The 27,516-nt window shown below is 40.7% G+C and overlaps 3 protein-coding genes across 4 annotated transcripts; 1 reads left to right on the top strand and 2 right to left on the bottom strand.

Moving 5' to 3' along the window:
- The first annotated feature begins 89 nt into the window (after window positions 1-89).
- On the top strand, window positions 90-6,129 carry LOC122829095 (caspase-6-like). Of its 2 annotated transcripts, none has more exons than XM_044113342.1 (8): window positions 90-166; window positions 486-515; window positions 1,860-1,902; window positions 2,658-2,807; window positions 2,883-2,959; window positions 3,570-3,745; window positions 3,822-3,972; window positions 4,537-6,129. In XM_044113342.1, the coding sequence occupies exons 1-8, from the start codon at window positions 148-150 to the stop codon at window positions 4,770-4,772; spliced, it is 882 nt and encodes a 293-aa protein (XP_043969277.1). In that variant the 5' UTR covers window positions 90-147; the 3' UTR covers window positions 4,773-6,129. The 2 variants fall into 2 exon arrangements, with proteins under 2 accessions (XP_043969277.1, XP_043969276.1); XM_044113341.1 differs by having other exon boundaries at window positions 105-166; window positions 2,655-2,807.
- Window positions 6,130-6,311: 182 nt separating this feature from the next.
- On the bottom strand, window positions 6,312-10,349 carry LOC122829094 (deoxyribonuclease-2-beta-like). The gene is made up of 7 exons (XM_044113340.1): window positions 10,227-10,349; window positions 9,892-9,993; window positions 9,534-9,708; window positions 8,332-8,413; window positions 7,656-7,820; window positions 7,381-7,578; window positions 6,312-6,942 (listed from the first exon to the last, which is right to left on the bottom strand). Exons 2-7 carry the CDS (start codon window positions 9,981-9,983, stop codon window positions 6,542-6,544), a joined length of 1,113 nt encoding a protein of 370 aa, XP_043969275.1. The 5' UTR covers window positions 9,984-9,993; window positions 10,227-10,349; the 3' UTR covers window positions 6,312-6,541.
- A 946-nt stretch (window positions 10,350-11,295) lies between these two features.
- LOC122829093 (calcium uniporter regulatory subunit MCUb, mitochondrial-like) lies at window positions 11,296-26,451 on the bottom strand. Its single transcript, XM_044113339.1, has 8 exons — window positions 26,067-26,451; window positions 15,584-15,647; window positions 15,010-15,177; window positions 14,080-14,184; window positions 13,490-13,650; window positions 12,419-12,622; window positions 11,605-11,721; window positions 11,296-11,523 (listed from the first exon to the last, which is right to left on the bottom strand). The coding sequence occupies exons 1-8, from the start codon at window positions 26,178-26,180 to the stop codon at window positions 11,446-11,448; spliced, it is 1,011 nt and encodes a 336-aa protein (XP_043969274.1). The 5' UTR covers window positions 26,181-26,451; the 3' UTR covers window positions 11,296-11,445.
- Between the last annotated feature and the right edge of the window lie 1,065 nt (window positions 26,452-27,516).

Here is a 27,516-nt window from a genome sequence, read left to right as displayed (position 1 = left end):
GTCTAAATTCAAGATAACCAATCGTTCTTTCCGGTTTCAAATTCCAGCCAATCACATCGCGGGGCGGGACTAAGTGTCAGCTAGTTTACTGGTTGTTTAAGGAAGCGGCTTTCAATCTCCCTCTCCGAGCCAAGACGAAGAGCCAACATGTCAGGTGACAATGCAGGTAAAAAGAACTTTATTACATGTTTATGTCTTAAATCTGAAACGATCTAAAAAAAAAACTCAACTTTTTGAAGTCACTAAAACAACTGAACTGCGATACATTTGCGCTTAAAATGGGTTCCCAGATGTTTACTGTGTTGGTTTCACGTTTCGGGGCATCTCAACATGTTGTAAAAGTCATAGAAATAGCTCGTTTTTGCCGCATTAATTTAGTTTTTATTTTTAAATGATTTTTTCTTTCTCAATGTGTGTTGTATTGCAGCTTGTTAAACATGTTTAGGAATGTAAATGACTTTTCTGAGATTTGTTTTTCCTTCCAGGAAGTGTGTCCACGTCCACAGACAGTGTGGGTGAGTAACCACTACACGAATGACCTTTAAAAATAAAAGCAAAACTAAAATATCACTTTTATTAAACTTGGCTAACATTTTATTACTCAATAAAAACGATGACATATTAGGGCATTTCATAGATTATAAAGTATTTTATCAGACTTTCAGAAGAGTTTTATGGTGCAGAAATCATTTATGACCAAACTAAATGGATATTTTAACATACCAAGAACACATATACTGTAGAAAACTGCACCTACTTATTAAAGCAGGATCTGTTTTTACTTTTTGTCATGTTGAGCTAAATCTGTGCAGCCATGCAGATCACGTCCATCTTTAAGTCACTAAAAATGAAATGCTACTCCAGTAAATCCTGATTCTGTGTACACTCGGTGGTGGAAGTACCTCTGTTCATTGCAACGTAGGATAAACCAAGTACCTGAATGTTTAGCTGTATTTAATGCTGATGTAGTCACAGCCTGCAGCAGGGAACGTGCAGAAACATGCATGTATGTGAAAACAGCTGTTTTCTGTTTGACATCACGCTGCCTTTTCACTACAGATGTGTCCAAATCTGTCGATTTTCTGCTGGTGTCGCAAAAACACAATTTCGCATTTGCGGTGTGTTGATTAAATAACAAATGAATATATTTTTATACAGCTGAAAAACCACATCGTAGTGCAAAAACGTTCATCAATAAATGTATTTGCTTTTTTAGTTTTTGTTTTTTTTTTAAATAATTGATTGATTGAATTCAAAAATACTTTATTTATCCAAAGGGAAATTAAATGTAACTAATATCATCCAAGTTTTTACAGAGTTGAAGCCTCTGACTGAAGATACTTACGCTTTGCTTGGAAGATTCACTGGAAACTTTATAATAATAATAACAATATTAATAATAAAGTTGTTATATTGGCAGTATTTGTGCCATTGTAGATAAAAAGAAAAGCAAATTTTCACCAAAAACACAAATTTCTAGAACAATTTGTCATGTTTAAAAGCTGGATGTCTGTTCTCTTACCTCTGAGATTATAAAGTCGGATGTTTGTGGTTGAGCCGAGCAGCTGACAGAAACGGGAACGACTGGAGGAAAGAAGAAGAATCTAGACATTTTGAGTGTTTTTGGCCAAAAGGAGTCTGGCTTCATTTCATCATTTAGTTTCTTTCATGTTTAATGAGCTGAATCCTCCCAGCGACAGATTAAAGACTCGCTGTGGATCTGCAGTGTTTTCCCAGCACAGACTGGGAGGCCAGTCAGCAGGGTGTGACTGGAGTCGAGGCGTGTCGACTTTTCTTTCTTTTCTTTTTTCTTTGCATTTGGAGTGTTGTTGATTTAGAAATGTCTTTTCATTCTGCAGCATCTACAGGGAATTTAACAGAGACGGATGGTTTCTCCAGAAGGTAATCACTTTTTATTTTGGGTTTCTGTCAGCTGCAGATTAACAACATCCAATTAACGATTATTTTAGCGATCAATTTATTCTATTGGCAGTCAGATTTAAAGGAATTGGCTGTTTTTTCATTTCACCACTTCAGTTTATTTGATACAACACTAGAAATGCATTAAAATACAAACAAAGAATTCAACATGTGGAAAGCTCAGGCCTTTCTGCTGACCTTAGCAGGAATACAGTGAAAGGCCAATCAGTTATTCTGATTAAGCAATTAATGATCAAGGAGCTTAAGAAGTTTTTATTTAATTTTTTACATAATTTAAAGCTAAAACTGCCTCTAGATGAGTTCTGTGTAGACTGTGTAGTATTAGAGCCGCACTAAGAAAATAATAAATAAAATAATAAGAATGTTTAATTACGAGAATAAATTAATAGCATTACGAGAATGTGATGGTATTGCCTCTTCATCATGTGAGTTTATTCTTATACAACTTTATTCTCATTATTATTACCACTTTATTTCTGTACAACTTTATTCTCGTGATCTTGACTTTTATTTCTTGACTGTTTTTAATAATGCAAAGCTACATATTTTTCACAGTTTATTTACTGCTCTGAATGTGTTGTTATTTTAGAAAATTGCCTTATTTTTAGTCTGCATATCCAGTTAATGATTAATTGGTTACTACATTAGTTGACAATTATTTCAACAGTCATCAGAATCCGTCTGATTAATGGTTCTGATGTTTCTCTGTGAAGCAGCCCCGTCGTTTTGGATCCTGCCGAGGAATACAGCATGACCAGACCGCGGCGAGGCGTCGCTCTCATCTTCAACCAGGAGCGTTTCTTCTGGCGCCTGGGCCTGAACAACAGAAGCGGGACGAACGCCGACCGCTACAACTTAGAGAGGAGGTTTGTGTTCCTGAAGCAGGAAGAACCGGCCGCTCAGGCGCAGCAGCTTTATCTGAGTTCGTTCTGTCCCTCCAGGCTGAAGGAGCTGAACTTTGATGTCAGGAGTTATGATGACTACAAACTGGTGGACGTCCTGGAAAAAATCCATGCAGGTACTGGAACCCTCCGTCTATCAGAATATTTAGTTTATTTCCTTGTTTTGAAAATAAACGTATTTAAAGCTGCAGCAACTTTTATTAAACATTTTTATTTTTTTATGTATTTGTTGGTGAGACAGATAATCTGAAAAAAGTCAAACTCCCCTGCCTTCTCCAGTTCTCCCAGTTCTAACTGGAAACAGCCACTCAGAACCAGGAGGCTGTGATTGGTTGTTTTCGGTCAGAAGTGGTGCCTTTCTTCAGGTCAGAGAGGAGAGCGACCTTTTCTGATCAACTTTCATGACATGGTGACACTTTTAACAAATTCTTTTATAAAAGTTACTGCAGCTTTAAGGATGTTTTCACACCTGATGGTCGTTAGACTTGATTTGATTGGACGCCAAAGTTGCAACATTTGTTACATTTTCAGCTGGTACAGTTTGATTTCACACCACACCAAGTGAAACGATCCAAACAAAATTAAACAAAATGGATCAGAGTTTGATTAAAGTGGACTAAACTGGGCTGGTGTGAATGCGCCCTAATTGTTGGACAAATGAAGGAGTATTCTCTTGAGGTGAAATGATCTTTAGCTGCTGATCAAACCTTCATTTTGTTCCTCCAGCTGCCGAAGAAGATCACTCAGACGCCGACTGCTTCCTGCTCGCCTTCTTTAGCCACGGCGAGGACGATCACGTCTACGCACACGACGGCAAGATCAGCATCCAGGACATCACCGCCATGTTCAAAGGAGACAAGTGCCAGAGCCTCGTCGGAAAACCCAAGATCTTTGTTGTGCAGGTAGAAACGTCGCAGTGAAATGTTTGGGTTTAGGAACCAGCAGAAGGTCTGAACATGAATGTTTCCATGTGTGAAGGCGTGCCGTGGGGAACAGCATGACGTTCCCGTGACGCCCTGCGACGCCGTGGACAGCGACGTGCAGATAAACGAGACGGTGGTGGACGCCTGCGCCGTCCAGACCCTCCCTGCTGGCGCCGATTTCATCATGTGTTACTCTGTTGCTGAAGGTGAGCCGTCCGCGTTATGTTCAGAAAACTTTCCATTTCCGGCGCCGGTGACGGCGGCGCTAGGTCAGTCCAACCGCAGCCGCCATGTTTTTGTGTTCAGAAATGTCCAAAGTTGACAAAAGATTTTAAAATATGACAAGGTAGTTATGTGTTATTGGAAGAAATGATCGACAACACTTGCAGATAAATATTTAAAATAATATTTTTTTTTTTTTTTGCACTTCAGTTAAAACCTGATTAAGTAATGAGCAAGTGGATCTTAAAAGAAGCTAAATAATGTAAAAGAAATGTTGCCTAAAGTGGACAACGATGAGTCAAAGTGTAACTAACTGCCTGTGAAGCATAAGCCCCACCCCTAAACAAACATACAAAAATCCAACAAAGTGGGCGGAGCCAAAAGGCACTGAGAGGCATGGTCAGGTCAGGTCAGGTCAGGGGTGAGCGAGGCTGTGGTCAGGTCACAAGTAGCACTGTTGCTTTCTCACAGTTTAATGTTGTTTACATTAGGAAACGCTGGAGGGCAGAAAGACGATTCTTTCACTCGCTTCCCGTTTTGATTTTCAGGTTACTACTCCCACAGAGAGACCATCAACGGCTCGTGGTACATCCAGGATCTGTGTGAGTTACTCCAGACATACGGCGGCTCGCTGGAGTTCACAGAGCTGCTCACGCTGGTCAACAGAAAGGTCTCGATGCGCCGAGTCGGGAACTGCAATGACCGCAGTGCAATTGGCAAAAAACAGGTACCGTGCTTCGCTTCGATGCTCACCAAGAAGCTCTACTTCCGGCCGAAGAAGTGATCAACGGTTCGATTTGTCGGTTTAAATCTCAGCTGGTACGGCTGATCCACTCCACAAAGATGAGAAATAGATGTAGTTGTTTTGTTTCTTTTTATTTGTTGAAAACATTCCTGGCAGATCATTTGCACAGAGAAGCCTTCTGCTCATAAATCACTGTATCTGATAAAGTTGAAACTATTAGGAAGTTTTTAATCTTAGTCTTTACATTTTTTTTGTAATTGATCTTGTTTGGTAAGTAGCAGCATAACACTCAGAAATGATTCAGGGGTTTTCTAATCTCAGGTATCTCCTCAGAGGCACCATTGATCCAGGCTGTCTACTGGACCCATCGTGCAAAATTCACTTTTTGCACATTTTTATACTTCCATTTGGGTTTCTACTGCTTCTAAAAACAGCCAACGAGCCTAAAAAGCACTCAGTCAGTTTTTTGCAATAAGTTGATGTTTTTTGTGAATGTAACATGTCAAATTAGCAGGCACTGCCCGTCACCTAGCAACCCCAGCAGACTTCCACCCATCACCTAGCAACCCCAGCAGACTTCCGCCCGTCACCTAGCAACCCCAGCAGACTTCCACCAGTCACCTAGCAACCCCATCAGAATTCCGCCTGTCACCTAGCAACCCTAGCAGAATTCCGCCCGTCACCTAGCAACCCCAGCAGACTTCCACCCGTCACCTAGCAACCTCAGCAGAACTCCTGCCCGTCACCTAGCAACCCCAGAAGAATTCCACCCGTTACCTAGCAACCCGAGCCGAGCTCCAGTACATTTGATCAGCTGGTTTTACCGCTGTAAGCACTGCTCAATGGCTGCTGGAAAAGGCAAGAGTTTTGTTGTTGACTTACCATCCAGAAACCAGTTGGTGCATTCTTGTTGGTTGTGCATCAGGCTCTACTTCTGCTTTTCAGAGGTGTGCGGTTATATAATTTCGCATCTGTTTGCAGCCATGTTCTCATGTGAATGTAAACGTTGAGTTGGGGGGCGTGGCCAGCAGCAGCTTATTTGGATTTAAAGTAATGACCCACTAAAACAACCCAAACTAAAATACAATTTCCTTATTTAAGAATGATTTTGTGCCATAAGCCTACCCTAACTTGTTCAAGGAAGCATAATAGGTCATCTTTAAAGCTCACTCCTTACAGACAATAAAGGGAATCCATGTTGTGTTGTTGTCTTATCCAGTTCTTGGTTCATCTTTCAATGCAGATTTGCACTCAAACTGTCAACAAACGCTGAAAATGTTTCTGTTTCTTAAAGCTGTACAAGGGAATTAAATCACTTTGAGCTGTCGTAACAATCATGTATTTCTGTGTTTATGAGCTGTGAAAAAAAATAAAAACGTTTTTATAGCCATAAAAATGTCTGGTAATTTATTCTGAATTTGTAATGTAGGAAGAGGTGCTAAATCCCGTTTTATGGAGAAAATTTATTTCTTATTTTTGCAAAAATTAACATTGATACAAAAAGTGTTTCTAACTTTTCTTGACCTCTGGAGTTAAAGATCAAGAAAATCAGGAGAGAAATAAAGGCAGAGATAAACATGAAGCTTTGAGTGATTTATTATTACTCAGAAGTTTACATCAGAGTGACAACTTCTTAAAAATCAGGTTTTCTGATTTCTTCATCGAAATGTAATTTTTCAAACAACCAGGAAGAAACATGTATTTTATTTTGACAGTCATTTATTCTGGAATTATCTCCAGTTTTTCTGATCGAAAGGCTTAAACCTACAAAGCATTGATCTGATGCGATCGATGTGAACTCTGCCGATCTAACCGATAACTTGAAGATTGTCTCCATCAGAGTCCGGATCACAAACTGGGCGGGGACGTTTCCGACAGGCCTGAGGATGGATAGCAAATCTCAGAAAGTGACGTTGGACCGACTCGTGGTGGATGCAGAGCGCCCCGCCGAACCGCATGAACTGAGATTCGGCCCTGTTCACGTCGGCGATGCAGGTCCAGTGTTTGTTCTGATCCTTAGCTACACACCACTTGGAGTGGTCCACTTTAGGCTCCCACCTCCTCCGGTTACCCACTGCTAAGTCTTCGACGTTGATGACCGAAAAGTCACTGGAACAGTAGGAGTCGGACCGGCCGGGCTGGCAGCCCCATGTCTGGGCGTAGACGTCGCTCTTGAAGTTGTTGGCAATACTTAGGTAGAGATCTCCAACTGGAAGAAGAAGAGGCAGCTTGTTTGGGTCGGTTTCCCTCTTTGGTGAGTTTGTTGTGTAGATGTGAACACAGAAATCAGACAAAAACAACCATACAGAGATCTGTAACCTGGATCCTATGCATTGAAACACTTCTGTAGCAAAGTATGTGTTGCATTGTGGGATATGGACATCTCAAATCTGGAACAAACTTCCACAAGACTGCAAAACAGCTGAAACACTGACTTATTTTAAATCTGTACAAATAGAATAAATAAACCAATGAAAATCTGTGATACATTCAGGACATTTTCTCATAACCTATTTGATAGAAGTTCTCAGATATTTTGGTCAATAAACAGACTGAACATCCTCTCCTGGTTTAGCGACAGGTTCTGGTTCTGTTGGAGTTTTGAACTGAGAATATTAAAGAACAATCAGGAGAGGACGACTCTTACCATCTTCATTTGCATTGGCTTGTTTAGCAAAGATTTGAAAGCCTTGGTTCCCTTTGGATGTCAACGATGAGACCTCAACCTTATCAGGGCTGTACGGAGAGCCTTCTGCCCAATTCACAACATTCTTTAGTTCCTCGTGAAAATTGTTTGGGATATAATGTTCAAATGGAAACGCATTGATGTACTTCAGATGTGTTCCTGCAAACATTAAACAACGTATTATTAGAAATAATGAATCAGTAGTAAATCTTACAGTATGCTGTCTGAACTCAAACCTATTTTAGTGAACTGGTCGTAGTTGAACGTCACACAGATAAATGTTTGAGCGTTTTTATTCCCGCTGGTTGGCCAGAAGTTGTTCTGCTCCCTTCTGAAGGGGAACCGAGGGGTGCTGTGCAAGATCCAGACTCCTGTACTGGTTCTGTCCACCATCACGAGTCCTGCAGGAAAAAACAAACAAGACTTTCATTATCACAGAGAATGGGAAATGAAACCCATCCTGTGACGTCGGATATCACATGGGTCAAAGGTCAGGAATAATTGAACAGTTTCAGAAAAACAGATGAAGCAAAAATTTATTTAATTTCTTGAAGGACTGAAGACTCGGCGTTGGAGTTGGTATAAATGACCTGAAATCTGGGAGTAGCAATGAACTCTGACTTGAACATTCAGAGCCACATAAAGATGGTTACAAAGTCGGCCTTCTATCACCTGAAGGACATTTACAGCATTAAAGGACCAATGTCTCAGCAAGATCTAGAAAAACTCATCCAGGCATTTATCTGCGGGAGAGTCTTCACAGGTCTGCTTAAAGAAACTTAAACTTGGAAGGGAAGCCGCCATCCTGAACTGATGCATTAACTAACTGCTCTTCATCAAAATGGCTGAAAGGTAATGTAAAGACATTAGCAATAACCTGTTGATATTAAAGTGATTGAATGCTTCCTCTACCTTTGCTGTGGCCAAACCTCTTTGAATCGGCGTCACATCCTGGCGGCTGGTCGCTGTAGCTGATGAACCCGAAGGTCTCCTCCTGCAAACACAACCTTCATCATTCAGAGTTTACAGATTGCAACACTTCTGCTCAGAAACTGTTAATGATTAACTGAGACACCGAACATGAAATCAGAGGGCAGGAGTTCAGGCTGGGGGGGAGGTGTGGCGGCTCCGCCATGATTCTGATGATTAATCAAATACTGCAGATCTTTTATTTAATATTAGGAATTAGGAATAAATAGATTAAAATAAACAGTTTAATACTTTTTTAAGTAAGAAAAATAAATATTATTGCATATAACACAATAACGTGACATTCTTTCATGTATGCTAACCAGGTGAAGCTAAAGCTACGTAGCTTGAGTTCTGAATAGAACATATTTAAAAACAATATAAAATCTAACCCGATCAGTCTGAGCACACCACGCACCGCCGGGTGATCGGTTACGATGATCCGGTTTCAGAACTCAGAACGTTCTGAAAAGGGAAAATCAGGGCAAAAGAAGTTGGAATGTGAACGAGGCTTTATGCTAACATGCTAACTCATGTTTTGCTAACACCAGTTTTATTTGGCGGTTCGATAGGAAAAGGCCACCGGGCCGCAGAAAAATTATGAAGCCTTGACTGGTAAAAGGGTTGCAGACCACTGATCCACTGATCCACTGATCCACTGAATATTACTATGAACTCTGGAGCATGTTTGGGCTGCAGCTAGCAATTATTTTACTAACGATTATTCTGAAGATTAATCAAATAAAAAAATTGTGAAGATTTTTAATTTAACTACTTAAGGTTATTTTCTACAATATTGAAAATAGATTAAAAGATTAAAAACAAGCAAATTTCTTTTTTAGAAAAGAAAAAAAATATTTGATTATGTGCAATACCACAGCATCACAGTGTTGATGAGTAAAACAAACGTACAAATAAGATTTTTAAATCTTAAACGCAAAATATGAAAATTACAAAATACAGTTTTGTCTTAATGAATGTCTTGTTTGGACAGTAAGTGGCTTTTTTTTGAATCTCCAGTTAACGATCAATCAATTGCTAAATTAGTTGATGATTATTTCAAAAATCAGTTAATCAGGATTAATCGTTTCAGCCCTGGAACATGAACTGGACTGTAGAAAATGGACTTGAAGGGCAGACGGCACCATGTTTCTAATGGGTCTGAAAAGAGGCCTCAGAGTATTTCCCAGAACGCCGTTCGGGCTGTTGATGTTGTTCAACTCCTCGCTCCTTCCACTTGAGTCGATGTAGAAATACTCTGTACCAGTGGTGGAGGTACTGGGAGTGAGAGCCATTTTGGGTATCTTGTATAAAATGTACCTGATGAAGAATAATAAAAACACCATTTTATAAACAATGAAGTTGAATTTATCCATCTTAGATTTGGTTTTATTGTCAATTCATGATCATGTTGTTACCATGGCGATTCATTCTGAGCTCTTAGCCTGTTTCCAGTCCAGCTAGAAACAAATTATTGCTATTAGATGTTAGGTTTTTTCTCACCAGTCCACTTCAGCATCGCGGTCGTTTTTGCAGGTCACTGATCCATGAGATCCCCAGCAGAGGAGCCCAAAAACCAGCCAGAAGCTCCACATCTGGAACACACTGGAACCTCCAGCATTGTAATTATTCAAAGGCAAACTTTTAACGTTTTCACATATTTTCTGCTTTGAGTTATTTTCCTGTCAGTCATTCTGTCAGGTCCGGATTAAAACAGTTCATGTAATGATCATTAAATGCCTGGATTAATGCCATTTCCTCAATATGTAGCTCACAGACTGAACAATTGTTATTTTCACAGTAGCTGAATTTCTAAAATATTTTTAGAAGTGACTTACAGTAACGAAGGTTTCAGAGGTTTCAGCGCTCCGTCGGTCTCTCTGGTCCCGAGTTCTTATCTCAAATCATTTTATTCCCCTCTGTGTCCCTGACCCAGTTTGTTTCTGGACTCACAGTCACGTGCACAAAAAGACGGAAACACGATTTTTAATTTAATCTTTCTAATCAGGATGAACTTTGTCTTTCCATGCTGAACCAAAGTTCTGCTGCGTTTCAGTAAAACTGATTTTTGTGTAATGGAAGTCTTATGACTGGAGGTTTTATGACCGTGTTGAAGTTTTGTTTATAAAATGTCTGAACCTTTTGTGTATATCTTGTATAAAATGTTTCTATCAGGGGGGTCGTGCTGTGGTGGCGTAGGGGGTAGCGCAACCCACATTTGGAGGCCTTCAGTCCTCGACGCGGCCGTCGTGGGTTCGATTCCCGGACCCGGCGACATTTGCCGCATGTCTTCTCCCCTCTCCTTCCCCCTTTCCCGTCAGCCTGCTGTGGTATAAGGGACACTAGAGCCCACAAAAAGACCCCCTGGAGGGGAAAAGAAAAAAAAAAAAGCTTCTATCAACCTGACGGTGCTTAAGACTGTTTGGACAGATCCGCGTCGGCAGAATCTCTGGAACGAAGCTGGTGAACCAGCGGCGCCGACCGGGACACAACGCTCCCCGTTCTACCGACTCATCGATTCTGCAGTCTTCAGTCCTGGGATCCACAATGTCAAAGGTCATCCATGACCCTAAATCTACTTTAAGCAACCAGGACTGATAAAGAAACAGGCTAAGAAATAAAAATCATCTCAAGAATAAAGTTATATTGACAGAAAAAGGTCATAAAGCAATAAAGTCATAATAATAATATAATGTTATTGCCAGCATAAAGTCTCAATAAAATGAGAATAAAGTTGTAATAATCAGAGAATAAGGTTAAAATAAAGTTGGAATATTAGAAGAATGAAGAATTAATTTTATGAAAACTCTAGTGAAAAATAATTTATAAAAAAAAGAGGAAGTCTGAGTATTTATTAAAAATGCTGCTAACAAGGACATAAAAATACAAAACCTGACAGACAAGGAAAAAGTTTGAAATGCAAACTTTAATAATTGATGTTTATGAATTTGTTGGGGGTACAATATGCAGATTTATAGATTAAAGGTAAAAATATGGCATCATCAGCATAAAACAAACATTTGTCTCTGGGTCTCAGTCCCTCCAGCCCGGCGTCTCTCACGGCTTCGCCCGGATCTGTTCCAGCGGGAGCTGAAGCTGGTTTGGATATTTCAGACGTCTCAGGTCCTCTTCCACCTGAAAGCATATCGCAGCATTTAACTGACTGTGGCTCTTCAATTCAGAAATAATTAGTCTTGAGTATCATAACTGAGTCACCTGTTCGAGTTCATCTTTCAGTTTGTTGTATTTTTCCACGTTGAACTGCTTCTTCTTGGCGCCTTTATAAAAGTAACGTAGAAACTGTCTGTCCTGAACGTCTGGATACACGTAATCCTGACGGAGATAAAAAACAGATTCATGATTCAGTTCAGACCGGCTCAATTCTGGAGAAATATTCCACAGAAAAGAAACTTTTTACTAGATTACAAACATAATCACTGAAAATTCAATAAAAACACTAAGGAAAATCAGTTTTTAGTAAGTTTATGCAGGAAGTTGTTGTAGCATAAAATCACACAAAATGTTTGGAAAACCTGAATTGATCCTTCTTAGGAACGATTCAACATAGCAAAGACAAAAGAACAAGAATTTGATCTCAACAGGATGAAATTCATGATTAGACAACATGTGCAGCTCTTAAAAAACTGTTTATTGTACGACTATGATCTACAGCGATGCATTCTGGGTACAGAATCCCCCCTTCAAAATAAGAACATGACTATATACCGAGAGCTACTTCTAGCTAGCTGCATAAACAACCAAATAAATTAGTAGTTTAAAACATCTGGACAAATTAATTTAGGGGGAAGCGAAGTACACTAAACATTAGCAAGTTAGCAAAAACACTAAAGCACTAAATGAAAAATTAGCAGAGGTTTACCCACCTCTGATTAAAACTAATTGTTGGGCAACATTACAGAAATAATTATTAGTTTTCCTGCTGAGCTTCTCAAGCTCAGCAGGAAATAAATCCATTTTATTTCCAGACACAAACATTAAACTCCTGAAGTGTCAAATCTGTGAGTCTTGCCTGCTTGCTGAGGATGTAGTAGGCGAAGGCGCCCATGCTGGTGGCGTAGGTGATGAAGTATGTGACGGGCTCCATGACGTCCCATGAATACACCCACCAGGTGAGCCATCCCAGGGCGCCGCCCTGCACAGACAGCAGCGCCATGCCGGTCCAGAGAGTCCTGGAGGTGTGAAACTCCGCCGTGCGGCTCAGTGCGGCCTTCGTCTGCAAGAAACAACGGAAAATTCAAATCAATTACCTCCAGGCGGCTCACAAACCCGGCCTGTGCTGTTATGGAAATTAAATTAGGAGTATTTTAATCTATTTTTATGAGAAATGAACCGATCCGATAATATCTGCATCAGTTCCAATACTGAAAAATATTCTAAATCAGGTATTTATTGGTGATAATGCTCCCGATCCATAATTAAAATGCTACTAGTTATGAGATTACCTATTTTCTCAGACTTTGGTTGCCTAGCAACAACCTGGTGGGCGCAGCAGCAGTTTAAGGTTTTTCCGTCGCGCCTCATAACTGCTTAGAAATAAAAAACAGCGTGGCAGAGAGAAAACTGGATAAAACAGGAAAGGTTTGGACAGAAGTCTAGCAAAAACTCAGATATTTAAAAACTAATCAATAATTAAGAAGGTTTATTTTTACATGTAGGTCAACCTGTTGTTTTTGTCAGTTTCAGTTTCTTTATTATTTACTTTAAATAGGCAGTTATAATTATGCTGACTGACGGAACAAATTAAAGTTGTTTTTATACGTTTGACCAAGTTTGTGAAGCTATTTGTGTATTAAGTGTCCTGTATTGGTGCAGAGTTATTAAATAAATTTGTGATTCAGAATATTTGCCTGCGTAAAAAAAAAAAAAAAGAAACATTGTAAGTCAAGTCAGCCATGTTTTTCTGCATCGGATCGATGTCTGCCGATACTCAAACTCAGATATTGGAAGAGAAGAAAATGTATTTCTTCTTTTTATGCCCAGCAGAGTTTTAGTGACTGTTTTCAGAGTGATGCTGATGCTTTTCGTAGACACCAGGAGCCCCGTCTCACCAGCCCACCCAGCGCTCAGGTGTTTGTGCTACCTGCTCCAGAGGCGACAGCTCCTGTTTGATGTTGTCCATCCTCTCCAGCAGATGGCGCTCCTGCAGCAGGTGGTGTTCAGGCAGGTGCAGCGCTGCGTGCAGGAGATGCACCACGTGCTTCATGTCCTCCATGTCTCTGGCATGCTCTCTGGAGGTGATCACTGCAACCACCAGGAACGATTTACAACATGGAGTCACATGTATGGCAGGCCGTTTTAACATAAAATCAGTTTGACCACCCTCGTCTTCCAGATATCTGGCATTGGCTCATGACTAGACGTATAAGTTAGTTATTAACTAATTATTTAGTTAATAAATCTCTAATCTGACGTGTATAAATTATATTAATTATATTAATTACATCAATTTACTTTTAAGTTGCACAAAGGTTTAAATTCACTTTGTCTGAAACAAATATTTCAAATATCAACAATTAAATTATGACTAGTCCTAAAGTAAATTTTAGATATCAAATTTTTTGTTCCAACTGTTGCCATAATTCTAATTAAATAAATTTATTAACATAGAAAACTTAGTTTGCCTTGAAAGCAAATGATTACTAGGCAAAACTAAACATGTAGTGTTGTTACCTTTCTCAGGTGCGCTGACTGTGAAAACTTGATTGTTGACGACGAGCTGGAAGTCCGTCTCCAGCAGGGTGTCCAACAGCGTCGTGTTGGCAACACGCTGCCCGTCTGGAAGAGCAACGGCTGAGATTTAAACGCTTAAAACACAAAAACCGAGCCGCTGAAATTAAATAAAACGCAAAAAAAAAAGATCAACTTTGTGAACTGACTGCTGAGCGGCAAAATATTGTTACTTCAATCAGTAACAGCAGATTAAACAATGCAAAAACACAAAATCTTACCAAGTATTTTTAGACTAATTTCTAGATTTTGTGCACTTTAAAAAACTTAAAAGTAACTTTTCAGAAAAATGAAGGAGTTTGTTTTAAAGAAATAATATCAGATCATAAACACTTCATATCAGTCGATATCAATAATTATTGATTATTTTTTGTCTTTAATGTCTGAAATACAATGAAACTGATATTTCTTGTTTTATCCAAGTTTTATCAACGTTGGTTTGTATTTTTAAGCAGTTTAATGAAACGTTAAACTGCTGGTGTGCCAGTTACCCAGCAGGTTGTTGCTAGGCAACGGAAGAGTGAGTGAGTTGCTAGGTAACCAAAGAGTGAGTGAGTTAGTTGATTCCACCAATGTAGCTTAGCTAGCAGTGAGAGGTTGAGCGGCTTTTCCTCTGCCTACATCTCCCAGAATGCTGTGCGATTCTGGATCACAGTTCAGTGAAATTATTTATTGTGATGGATAATACGTCAATAAATGTTATTGATTTATTGCCCTGCCAAAAACTGCTCCTGTCCAACTGGTCTGTGCTGTTGCTGATCTGAACCCAGTGTGACAGTCCGGGCCGAGGCCGGGCGGGTTGGGCCGACGCCGGGCGGGCCAACGACGCCGGGCTGGCCAACGACGCCGGGCGGGCCTCGGACCTCGTCTCACCTGCAGAGAGAATGGAGGCCGCGGCTCCGGAGTCCTCTCTCTGCAGATCGGCAATCAGGTCTCCCACTGTCATCAGCATGGGCTGCAGGAAGAACAGGCACTTCTCGTTCCTGGACGGCAACGGCACCTCCAGAACCAGGCGGCCATGTTTGTGCTTCAGAGACACGTCTGCAGCAGAGAGAGAGGAAATAATGCTTAAACTCACATCAGGAGCTAAAAACAGAAAAAATATAAATCCACAAACTGCAGTGAACCGTCTCATGTTTCACCTTCAGTGCATTCTTCTGTTAATTTATGTTAAATATTAAGACAAAGAGGTGTGAAACTGCATAATCCTTGCCCATCATGATGGATGGAAGAGATGTTTGAACTTCCTTCTTCTCTCTCTGCTCTTCATCCATGAATATAAAAACTGAGATGAAAAGTAGCAGCCTAGTTAAAGCCTGTCGGTATAACAAAGTCTTTAGCTGCTTCATGCAGATCCCGATGAAACACTCTGCAGTTTGTGGTTGGATCATGGCAGCTAGCAAGCCACTGTAATAATAATCATGTGAATGCAGTGAGACATATTTACCACCAGAGGGAGTACTGGAGAAGAAAGCTGGACAGTTTCTCAGTGACGGATGTCTGGGATGAACCTAAACAGAAAGAAATGGGAATGTTAAAGGGACAGCCATATTGCATGTTTTCCAGGCACATGGTTTAATTTTATAGCGCAATGAAGTAACTGTGTTACCTTCAGTTGTTATAAAAATATTATATGTATCAAATATGTCTTAAAAGAAACTTTACTTCCTAATTTAACACAATTGGGTTTCTGTCTCTTTAAAGCTCCTGCTCTTTCTGAAGCTCCGCCTTCAGGAAGTCATCCCAACATGGCTGCTCTATTAACCCTTTAACACGTTTTTACCAGCGTTGCTCTGAGATGTGCAGTTCCACCAGGTGTTCGCTAATCTCTTCTGGCTAGTCTGAAGATGCTGAGTGGGGAGGAGCTGCGAGTCGAAGGCGGGGCCAAGTCCACCCGGGCGTTTTGCTCGGCTGAACAGTTGCCATGGAGATTAAAGGAGAACAAGGCAACATTGCAGGAGTGTTTTCTATAGCGTGATTGTGATAGATAATACGTATTATCTAAAGCTCATTAAAGTTGATTTTTTATGATGCTGCCCCTTTAATGAAGTTTGTTCTTGTTGTAACCAAACAGCCTTCCTTTGCTAAACCGATGAAGAGTAAACAGAAGGTCAGCAGCAGCAAGCTGCTTCTGCCAGTTCTCCCTCAGCGTCTCCCTCCTGGGAACTCTGATATTCAGCTCCAGATTCTGGTTCTCCTGCCCCAGGAATCGGACCAGGTGTTGGTGCAGACTGTCTGACTGACTCATCACCTTCCCGTTGATTAATTTCAGGTCCTCTGTGGGTTCTGATGGATGCCAGACTGTGGCTCAGTGAGAGCGGACCCTCAGGAGTTTCCTACGCTGCTGATAATGATCAGAGCGTCGATAAGGAGCACGCAGACAGAGACTGTAGCCTCTTCATCCTGCGCTTGATATTCACTCAGCGTTGCCCTGTCAGCTCAGATCCATCCACTTCTGCTCTCTGTTTGACCCGACTCAAACATCTGGATCTACCCCAAACGCATGAATTTATGTCAACAAACTACCACAATATTTAAACACTGTTAAACTACCATCATTTTAGATAACAATCATGATATTACGCCTTAAATTATTTTAAAAACTACATGAATTCAACACTAATATAGTTCCTCTGGATCTTGTTCTTCACCTGATAGCCTGGCTCTCTCTCTGCTCAATCAATACATCATTAAAGACAACCAAAGGAGCCGTCTGTGGAGCAAAGGGACTGAGAGAGGCAGGGAACGCTGCCCTTTCCACTCCACTGGTGAGGAGATGGAGTGTGTGTGTGTGTGTGTGTGTGAGAGAGAGAGTGAGAAAGAGAGAGAAGCTTTGGTTTAAGAACATCTTGAACCAGAAAACAACAGTCAGGAGTTAAAATGTAAGTTTTAAAATTTTTTATTAATTGTGTAAATTTGAAACATAATTAATCAATCTTTTTCTTTTTTTACACACAGAGGTCTGGAACAGGAACCTTTCTATTTCTGCGTTTCTAGTATGACTGTAAATATGATGCACAGGTGTGCTGACAGCTTTGGATGACAAAGCTGCTACTCTTGGCCCTCTGGACGTTCATTTCTGCTTCAAAAAGCGATCTGGTGTGACACTGGAAAAGACTGTTGTGTTCAAGTTATGCTAAAAGGAGTTAGCCTGTTAGCAAAGCTACTCTACTCTGAAATAACAGTAGCACCAAAATGCTAATGCTAGCATCCACATTTCTAAAGAAGTTCCACGAATGATCAGTTACCTGAAGCTCTTTGCTCCAATCTGATGGCTGAATAAGTTGAATAACAGATTAAAAATGATAAATATTGTTGTTTATTCCTTATCTATTTTCTAAATGTGGATTGTAGCTCTGCCTACAAACTTCGGTCTGGGTTCGGTTGAAATGAACTCTGGTGTGGTTTGAATGAATATGTGAACATCGAGCAGACCGCTGAAAAGGAGGAAGTAAACGCAGAGGTGTCAAACTCCAGTCCTCCAGTCGCTGCCCTGCAGGTTTTAGATTAGCCTCCGGTACAAAACACTGGAATGAAACGGATTAATTACCTCCTCCTGGTGTGCATCAGTTCTCCAGAGCCTGAATGACCTGATTACCTGATTATTCTGTTCAGGTGCAACAGAGGCACATCTAAAAGTTGCAGGACAGCGACTCTCCAGGACTGGAGTTTGAGACCCCTGCAGCGTATACTGCAGGGCATTCTGGGTAAATACAACCAAAGCAAACATGCTAGCCTAGCGCTAGCGAAAGAAATGGCTCGAGATGTTTTACCAAAGATAAAAGTTAAATCCTAAAACTGGTAAAATCTGATACTACTCCATCGTTGTTTACATTTGGTGAAGAAGGAAGTTGTGCTCTGTTTCTTATTCATTGGTTTTTGTGTCATTTCCTTCAGTGGTTCTTGGTGCAGCGCCCCCACAGGCGAGGAGGGGAATAGGTTGCTCAAAGGCTTTGGATTGTTTGAGTCAGTGCAGTGAGAAAGGACAGAGAAAGAGACTACTGTAGAAACAAATGATCCTGCTGTCCATTAATGCAGACAGAGATATTAGACATTACAATTTGTCTCCCAGAATAACAAACCCTTATCCTCCCACCCCAGTGTGCAGATTTCATGCAATCAGAGATTGCAGAAACACTAGAAAACACGCTTCTGTCTGAGATTCTTGGTTTTCTGTTAACAAGAAAACCTCAGATCTGAAACTAATCATCAAAGGTCTGTGAGGCTCTTTGACTTCTTTAATGTGAAACACTTTGTGTTTGTGATTTATTATGATTCAGAGTTAATTCAAAGCCTGCCTGCCTCCAGGCTCTGTGCACACATCACCAAGCACATTGTAAATCTACAGACGGTGGCTGTTGTGACAGATAATCCTGAGAGCCAGGTGATGAATAGCAGCACACTTCCATGCCTATGCTTCTGGTTTTCTTCCATTACTGCCGGTTCCGACGCGCTGCGCTCTAATCACAGGTTCTTCTGGGTTGCCACTGAAATGTAGCAACAACAGAAGACCTTGTGGAGCAGGACGTTTAAAAATGTTAGCAGTATCGCTCCTTTAAGAGGAGTTGTGTTTCTGAATGCTAAAGCTTACTGGTGTTCCAGGCCTGGTGACTTGTTTGGTCCCATTTGCTGGGCCAATAACTACGGAGGCCAGCTAGGGTCAGATGTGGGAATGAAAACACAAGCTGGGGAAATCCATTTCCTCAGGTTAATAAATCTGCTCAGGCAAAAGTGTGAACAGGTAAAGATTGCTCTGTGTGTGGGCTGATTTAAAAACTTGGTCTATACAGGAATCCCAAATTATCTGAAACATTTGTCATTAAGTTTGGAAAGGAGATGGCTCTGCTGCACTTGAAGTAAATGGAAAAAATATATATATCCACATTGTTAGATAACTAGCTAGGCAGCTCTCTATTTACTATTTTTTCAATTTTTAACACTGGAAAATTTGGACCAATAATTCTATCATTTAATCAGATAAAAGATAGCAACCTAGATGACTAGTTATCTAGGTAGATAGATAAGCATGTAGCTTTCAAACAAGCTAGAAACCAGTTAGTTATTTGACTAGTTAATTAGATGTGTTAGTTATCTTGCTAGATAAATAACTAGTCAGATAGCTAATTGCTTATCTATTTACCTAGATAACTAGTCATCTAGGTTGGTATCTTTTATCCGATTAACTGATTAAATGATAGAATAATCGGTCCAAATTTTCCAATGTCTAAAAATGATGCCTCTATATTGTTCATCTTAACTAAAACTGTTCCAGATTCGTCATATTAAACCTGTTTGGTGAGCTGCTCTTTATTTTTAAATATTAATTGCTCAGTTGCTGCTTTACCTTCCTTCACCTGTGCGGCACTCGGTGGGCGGAGCCACAGCTTGAGACATTTTCTGTATCTTTCCACACAGAACAAAGTTTTTCTTCAGGCGGTTATCTTCCATTGAGACACACCCCTGCATTGCATGACACCACAGTGCACTGCAAAAACACAAAATCTCACCAAGAATCTTTGATAGTTTCTACTGAAAATATCTTAGTACACTTAAAATAAGACAAAACTAACTTGCTCCTATTTCAGAAAGAAATAGGAGCAAGTTAAAATAAGCAATTCCTTATTTTAAGGAATTATTGGCTTAAAATAAGACCTTGTTTTAAGTCAATAATTTCTGATCGATTCAACAAAATCAATAACAGTATGTGCAGACAATACATCTGATATTGAATAATTTCACTGAGCTCTGATCCAGAACTGCACAGCATCCTGGGGGTTGCAGGCAGAGACCTGTCAGGAAAACAAATGCTTTCCACACAGAACAAAGTTTTTCTTCAGGTGGTTTTCTTACAGTAAGACACACCCCTGAATTGCACGACACTCCTAATTCAAACACACTCCGGCTTCCTGACCGCAGAGCCTGAACAAACCCAGTCATCAGAAACATGCAAACAGCCGAACAGGGAAACCAACGCCAGGTGACCGACTTCCACAAACATGGCGGAGCAACATCTGCCCCTCATTATAAAATGATTTCTCCCAGCTGCTGCTTCACGCAGCAATCCGCTGATGGCACATTTACAACAGCCAGTCATCTGTATGCAACACCACCAGGAGAAGAGGAGAGGGGCGGAGCACAGAGATAATCTCCCTCCACAGGCAGGACACGACTTCCTACCACAGTGGAAGTCGTTTTCACTGCAAAAACACAAAGTCTCACCAAGAATCTTTGATAGTTTCTACTGAAAATATCTTAGTACACTTAAAATAAGACAAAACTAACTTGCTCCTATTTCAGAAAGAAATGAGGGATTGTTTTAAGTCAATAATTCCTGATTCCATTCTGGGGGTTGTAGGCAGAGACCTGCCAGGAAAACTAATTTAGCTGGATGATTAATTGTCCCAGAAATTATTGCGATAAACAATAATATTGTTGTTTTGAGATTATTATGGCGCAGCAGCGGTTTAATGTTTCACCGCTGTGCCTCATAACTGCTTAAAAATAAAAACCAATGCTGTGGAGAGGAAACTGTAAATTAAACAGGAAAAGTCACAACACCAGTTTAGCTGTATTTCAGATATTTAAAACAAGAAACTAATCAATTACATTAAGTTAGTCTTGTGTTTCAAGTGAACCAAGATATTGGCACTAGAAGCTACAACATAAATACTTTCTTTGCAGTGTCACAGCTGTGTTGTGGTCGGCTGCTTGGAGACATCCTGAAGGAATCTGTTCCCACTTGGAGCCACAGGCTTCGTACCGTCACAGCGAGAAAACAGCGGCTCGACTGCAGCCTAATAACAGCCTGTGAACTCCCACAAGCAGAGACAGACTGAAGACTGGAGTGAAGCAGAAATCTGCCAGGAGGACAAACCAACTTAGCTCCTGTCAGGGATGTGATTGAGAACAGCCATTATCGCTCCGTAATGAAAGTTATTTGCTTTTGGTCATTTTTTCTTCTTTTCTTTCCAATTTAATGACCCAATTCAGTTATTAAAACGATCAGAGCAGGATGCAGCGTGCAGAATGTGGCTGCAGGATGGAGAGCGATAGAGTCACAAGGCAGGAGAACCGAGAACTAAAGCTGCATCGATCACACCAGCCCCGTCCAGTCCGCTCCGATCCAACTCCAGTCCGCTCCGATCCAACTCCAGTCCGCTCCGATCCAACTCCAGTCCGCTCCGATCCAACTCCAGTCCGCTCCGATCCAACTCCAGTCCGCTCCGATCCAACTCCAGTCCGCTCCGATCCAACTCCAGTCCGCTCCGATCCAACTCCAGTCCGCTCCGATCCAACTCCAGTCCGCTCCGATCCAACTCCAGTCCGCTCCGATCCAACTCCAGTCCGCTCCGATCCAACTCCAGTCCGCTCCGATCCAACTCCAGTTCACGTTATTCCAGTTTGTGTTAAAGGATGCTTTAATCAAACTCCAGCCTGTTTGACTAGTGTTACATGCAGTGGAGGCTGCATGTAACACAATTAGGTTGCTGCTGAGCTCCGGCGGGTTAAACAGGCCCAGCTGGTTTCACTCTGCCTCCTGATCAGCAGAGTATAAGGCTGGCTGGGAAACTGAGGTTCAGGGCCTCTTGGCCAATTGGGCAGCATGTGTGCTGCAGCTTTTCAGGGCCTCTTGGCCAATTGGGCAGCATGTGTGCTGCAGCTTTGTGATGCCTGTGTTGGAGGATTTTTCTGCTGGAAACCCTGGTTTTGTTGCCATTCTCCCTCTTTTTTCCTTTTAGGGTCTCTTTCTTTCACCTTTGAGATGTCTTCCCATCCTCCTTAAACAATAAATCTTTAACCTTACCCTCCTGGTTTTGTCTCCTCATTTTTTCCTGGGTTTATCTATTGTTACAGCTCCCCTCCCAAGACCCCTAGACTGCCCTGGGGATGTAACACTAGAAAATCCGGTTTGTTTGTGGTGGTGTGAATGCTAACTGAACTCTTGCTCGCCTCTGAACCTATATTTCAGTTCAGTTGAAGTGAACTCTGGTTCGGTTTGAATGCGTATGTGAACGTCAGGCAGACTGGAGACTGCTCCAAAAGCAGGTAGTGGATTGCAGCCCAGGGCATTCTGGGTAAATACAACAAAAACAATGGTGCTAGCCTGGCGCTAGCCGGATGAATCTTTTACCAAAACAAGAAAGAAATCTCACAATCACTAAAACTTGATGTCACTTCATTTTTGTTTACATTTTGTAAAGAAGGAAGTTGCGCTCAGTGTCTCAGGTTTTTATGTTATTTCCTTCAGTGGATCTTGGTGCAGCGCCCCCACAGGCAAGGAGGAGAACAGGTTTCTCAAATTGTGAAAGAGAATCACAGCAGCTGAAAATGTAACAAATCCTGCAACTTTGGTCCCAAATCAAGCTGAGCTACCAGAGTCTGAGGTGTGTAAACATCGTAGAGCTGTGTCCACAGGGACCCAAATCCAATTTTCTCACCCCACACATGATGGGGTTTGTGCCTCTTATACATGTGGAACTAAATCACATCTGATCAATGTCAACGCGTCTGCAGTCCGAATGATTATGTTGATTTTATCCGGCACGCATCACAATTCTGCACCACAAGAAGCCAGGTGCTGTAAATCCAGATCTAAACAACAGCTGAAAATTATATTTGTGAAATTATGAAAGCAGCCAGTGTCAGTGAAACATCCCATCATAATCCTGGTTCTGACTTCAGCCCACCAGGTTTCAACTGGCAATTATTATCAAACAGCCACAAAGGAAACTCTGGGTGTGCCACAAACCTCAACAGCTAGAGTCAAACTTTAAAACTTTCTATTCACCAATCTATAATCCATCAGTTAAACAGCATCAGGACTTCCTCAGAAAGCCTGGAGAACAAAGTCCGGACAGAGATGGAAGTCAAAATTTAACTTCATCATTTGAACAAATTACCAAATAACTTCTTTGTCGTCACCAACAGCCTCAGTGATTCAGAACATTTCTCTGGCGAACGAACAGAAATCTGCTGACCCAGACTGTCTCCTATGGCTGAAGGTCAACTGGCAAAGAAACATATTTTTTAAAATCGCCAACTGCGACATTTCTTGTCAGCAGCCAGTGAAAGCCTCCTCACAAATTTGTCCCTCGGTTGCATCTCTTCCATTTTCTGCTCTTAAATAGAACAGAAATGAAACAGGGGAAATTCAGGCTTTCCAGCAAAAAGTTAAAAAATATAAAAACTGAAAAATAAGAACAAGAGATGATACAGTTTTTACAACTGTTACAACTCAGATTAAAAAGAACTGTGCAAGTAAGGTAATTTAAAAGAAAAATAAAATACAAGATCTGCATGTGAACATGTGCATAAAAAACAACAGACTGGAAGTGAAAAGACCAAAAATATCAGCAGGGATGTAAATACTTATTGAGTTTGTTGGGAGTAGTGAAGGTAATCTATCAGGTGCTGGGGAAGGATCTGCTACAATGCTACATTTTGCACCATGGATGCAGAAATTTGCGCTTTGATTCACCAGAAAATTGCGCAGGAATTACGAAAATAAATTATCGTAGCTTAATGCAAACATGGCAATTTACATCAAAATTAGGATATTTTATAAAACTACAATGGAAACATTTTTTCACAACATACGAGTCACATGATCAAGAACAGGATGTTACTACTGGCAAAAACCACGAAGAAGAAGACGACAGGAAGTGGTAGGAGGATGACATCACAGCATTATTTTTAAATTACTTTTGGCATAAACAAACTTATTCATGTGTGAATTTATTTGGGTTTTTACTCAATGGAAACGGTGCAACTGTGAAACATTAGCAAGATTAGCAACTTTAGCAACATTAGCAAGATTAGCCACATTAGTGGAATATCAACAACGTTTTGCACATAATTGTAATGGAAACACTGAAATGGTTTTTATGTTTTCTTAATATTATGTAAAAATTTGTTGAAATATGGAGACAAATCATGAAAATGCTCACATGTCACAAATTTAACGTCATTGTGCTAAAATGTGAAGATTTTTTATACTGTACTTGTGTGCCAGTTGATTTTTTATAAACACGTGTGCAATCAGGAGTTCAGAAACATGAAAAGGCAAAGGTATAAAATTACTTGTGCTTTAAAAGTTAAGCTTTTAAAGCATGAAGAAAAAAAATGTAACTGTGATAAATCTTTAATGTGACATTTATAATTCAACAGCAAAACAAATTCGTCTGTTTGTGGAAAACTATACAAATTACAAAGGGAGCAGCACCTGGTTACACAAGTTTGCACAACTTTAAACTAGAAATGCACCAATCTAGCAGTCAGAGATCAGAACTGGGACGATACTGAACTTTGGCATGTCAAATACTGAAAAATCTAGTTTTTCATACTTCTTTGTAGCTTAATAAGATCAAATGTTTCAGAAGGTGAACTTTGGTGCATTTATTGGCAGAATTACATTATGCCTTCACATTTTGTCTCTTCTTTTTGCTTTATCGTCTCCAGGAAAAATTATCTGAATCAACCAAACTTCAGGAGAGATCGCTGCATCTAAGGTTTGAAAATCTCTTCTAGCTTGAACCAGGGATTCATAAAGTCTCCATCCCTCCAGTGACCTCTGACCCTTCCTCTATCTCTCAGTGATCAGCTCCCAGGTCGGCTGATGTTAGATCTGTGCAGCTCGCCTTTAATCGTGTCGTGAAACTCGTTCTCGTGTTCTGTGGACTCTGATCGCTCAGCACGACTCTTGGTCTAGCAAACGGTTTTTCCAGCAACCTGCTGGTTAACGCAGCCTCCCTTCTGATTAGAATAATAATTCAATCCATCTGCGATCAGGAAAATCTGCAGGCTTCAGCAGATAAATTCTTATCCAGCCTCCCAGGTTGAGAGCACTTCCAGTTTAGTGTAAGAAGCGATCTGAGCGCAGAGCTCATCTTAGTCATTGTTGCATGAGGCGGTGAGTCATAATGACTGCCTGACTGTCAGTCCTGCAGGCCTGATATAAATATCTCTCAACAGACAAACTATATTACATTTATCTCAGTGGTGCAGCTTTCAGGATCCTGCAGCTCAGCTGACTGCTGCAGTTCCCAGAAAAACATATTAAAACTGAACAGCGGTGAAATAAATCTACATTCAGTTTGGTGCTGAGACGGTAATGTATGCAGCAGCAATGAAAGGTTCGGTGCAGAAAGTCATTCGCTACGCTTCATTGAGAGCTGGAGATGAACGTGATGAATGAAACTGTTTACTTAATGATGCGACACAGACAGAAAATATGATAAAAATGAAGATTTTTGGGTTCAGTGACACCTAAAGCAGAGAAATGTTGTTATAGCAAATTTAGCTGGATGATAAATTGTCCCAGAAGTTACTGCGATAAAATATGATGTTGTTAATTTGAGTCCGTTTTCTTGCCATAATAATGCAAAAACACATTTTCAAAGATCCATAAACTTTAAACTCTAATGAACATTTAACACTGGAACTGGAAGACATTTTAAATATCTAAAATAAATTAACAAAACAACAGAAACAACAAATAAAATGAATTATAAAGTCTCTGTAATCCTTCAAAATAAGAAGCCAGCTGAGATCGAAGCGCCAGCGCCAGTGTTTCTTTGACATTTGTGAAACATTAACAAAGTTTTGCATGTTTGTAATTTAAAAGCAGCTGCTATTTTCTAAGAATGCTCTTGGGGTTGAAAAAGGTGCACACCACACTTTTCAGATCGTTTTTGTGTTTTCCCTATTACTGCGATACTGTGTAGATTGCATCCAAGGTAATTAAAATACATCGATGTTTATTGTTGTAATGGGACAAAATCTAAAAAAATAATAATAAAAAAACATTAAAGGAGTATGAATAGTTTATCTCATAACATCCCAGTTTAGAGCAGGAAACCAGGAAACATCCGAACAACAAACCCGCTTCACGTTACTTCAGAACATATTAAACCTGCGCTGGATGTTTTTACCTTGTGAAGAACTGAAACCGGACGCAAAGCTGCGAAACCGCCCCGAAAACGCTGCAGACTTCTCCAAAGTCCCGTTCCAACTTCAGCGGCCATCCGAACCGAAGCCATCTTCATCAGCAGCTTCAGCTCCGGAACATTCCGACGGATGGTCAACAACAAGCCCGCCACCGGTTCACTGTAAGCCGCCAGCTGCTGGTGTGGATCCCGGGTGAGGTCGGAGCTCCGCAGCACTTCCTCCCGTCAACATCCGCGGCTCCGCAGCCGAACTCCGCTTCTTTTCTGCGGGGTTCGGAGTGTGTCCGGGTGGAGCAGCCAGGCCCAGCCCAGCCCGGGGCGATCCGAGCTCCCGCTGCATTCACGTCACGTCCCGTGGGCTGAAAACTCAGCATTGTTTGACGAAGCAGCACAGCAGCAGGGGGGGTAAGAAAACAACGTGACCCAGGGCAGAAACACGTAAAGGCTCCCCATTGATTGCATCTGATAAATTAATATCAATAAAAAACATTAATGTGATCACATGTATAGTTTGGGATTGTTCAGTCATTTTTTGTGTACTGAAAAATGTTAAAGGGTTAGTTTTATGTATTTTCCAGGCACATAGTCAAATAGCAATGTTACCTTGAGTTATAAAAATACTATATGTATAAATTATATACAGAAATTTGACTTCCTATTTAACGCTTTGAAATTGGGTCACTGTCTCTTTAAAAACTCCTGCTCTTTCTGAAGCTCCGCCTTCAGGAAGCTCCTCTATTAACCCTTTCACAACATTTTTACCAGCGTTGCTCTGAGAAGAAGCTCCTATCATGAGCTCAGTTCCACCAGCTGTTTGCTAATTGCTGCTGGCTAGTCTGAAGGAGCTGGTGGACCTAGCCCCTCTTAACGGCGTTTTGAACAGCTGAATGGTTGCCATGGAGATCAAGGATTTGTGAAACAGGCCTGAAAGAATCAAAGCAGGAATGTTTCTGATGAGGGAAAACATTTTAACATGATGTAAAGCCACCAACTGTAACTGGATTGGAACAGAGTTTCGTATTTTGTTTGGGTTGTATGAGGTAAACAGATTAATGTCTGAAAGAATTATTTAGGATAAATTTGCCGTATTGTTTGTTTAAAACACACCAGTGTAAACCCACTTTTAAACGAACACTCAGGAATAACTCCCAACTCTGAACAAAATGTAAATCTGGAGAAATCTAATCTAATCCATCCATTAATATTTAATGAGAAATGAAGCCTGGTTAATCAGATCTGCTCTGTTCAACAAGCCTGAATCAATTTAATAGGCACATTCCTCTGCACAGAGTCAGAAATACTCTGGATTAATTTGATTATCCAGGTTTTACTTCCTGTTAGACATTGTGGATTTAATTATTTCTGTTGGATTTTAGCAGCAGTCCCCGGAGCTGCAGGGATCAGAGGCAGGATGTGATCAATACTCCGCCTGTAG

Source organism: Gambusia affinis, linkage group LG04 (assembly GCF_019740435.1).
Source record: "Gambusia affinis linkage group LG04, SWU_Gaff_1.0, whole genome shotgun sequence".
Classification (NCBI taxonomy): Eukaryota; Metazoa; Chordata; class Actinopteri; order Cyprinodontiformes; family Poeciliidae; genus Gambusia; species Gambusia affinis.
Note: the sequence above shows the minus strand (reverse complement) of the source record. Positions and strands in the feature narration are given on the sequence as shown.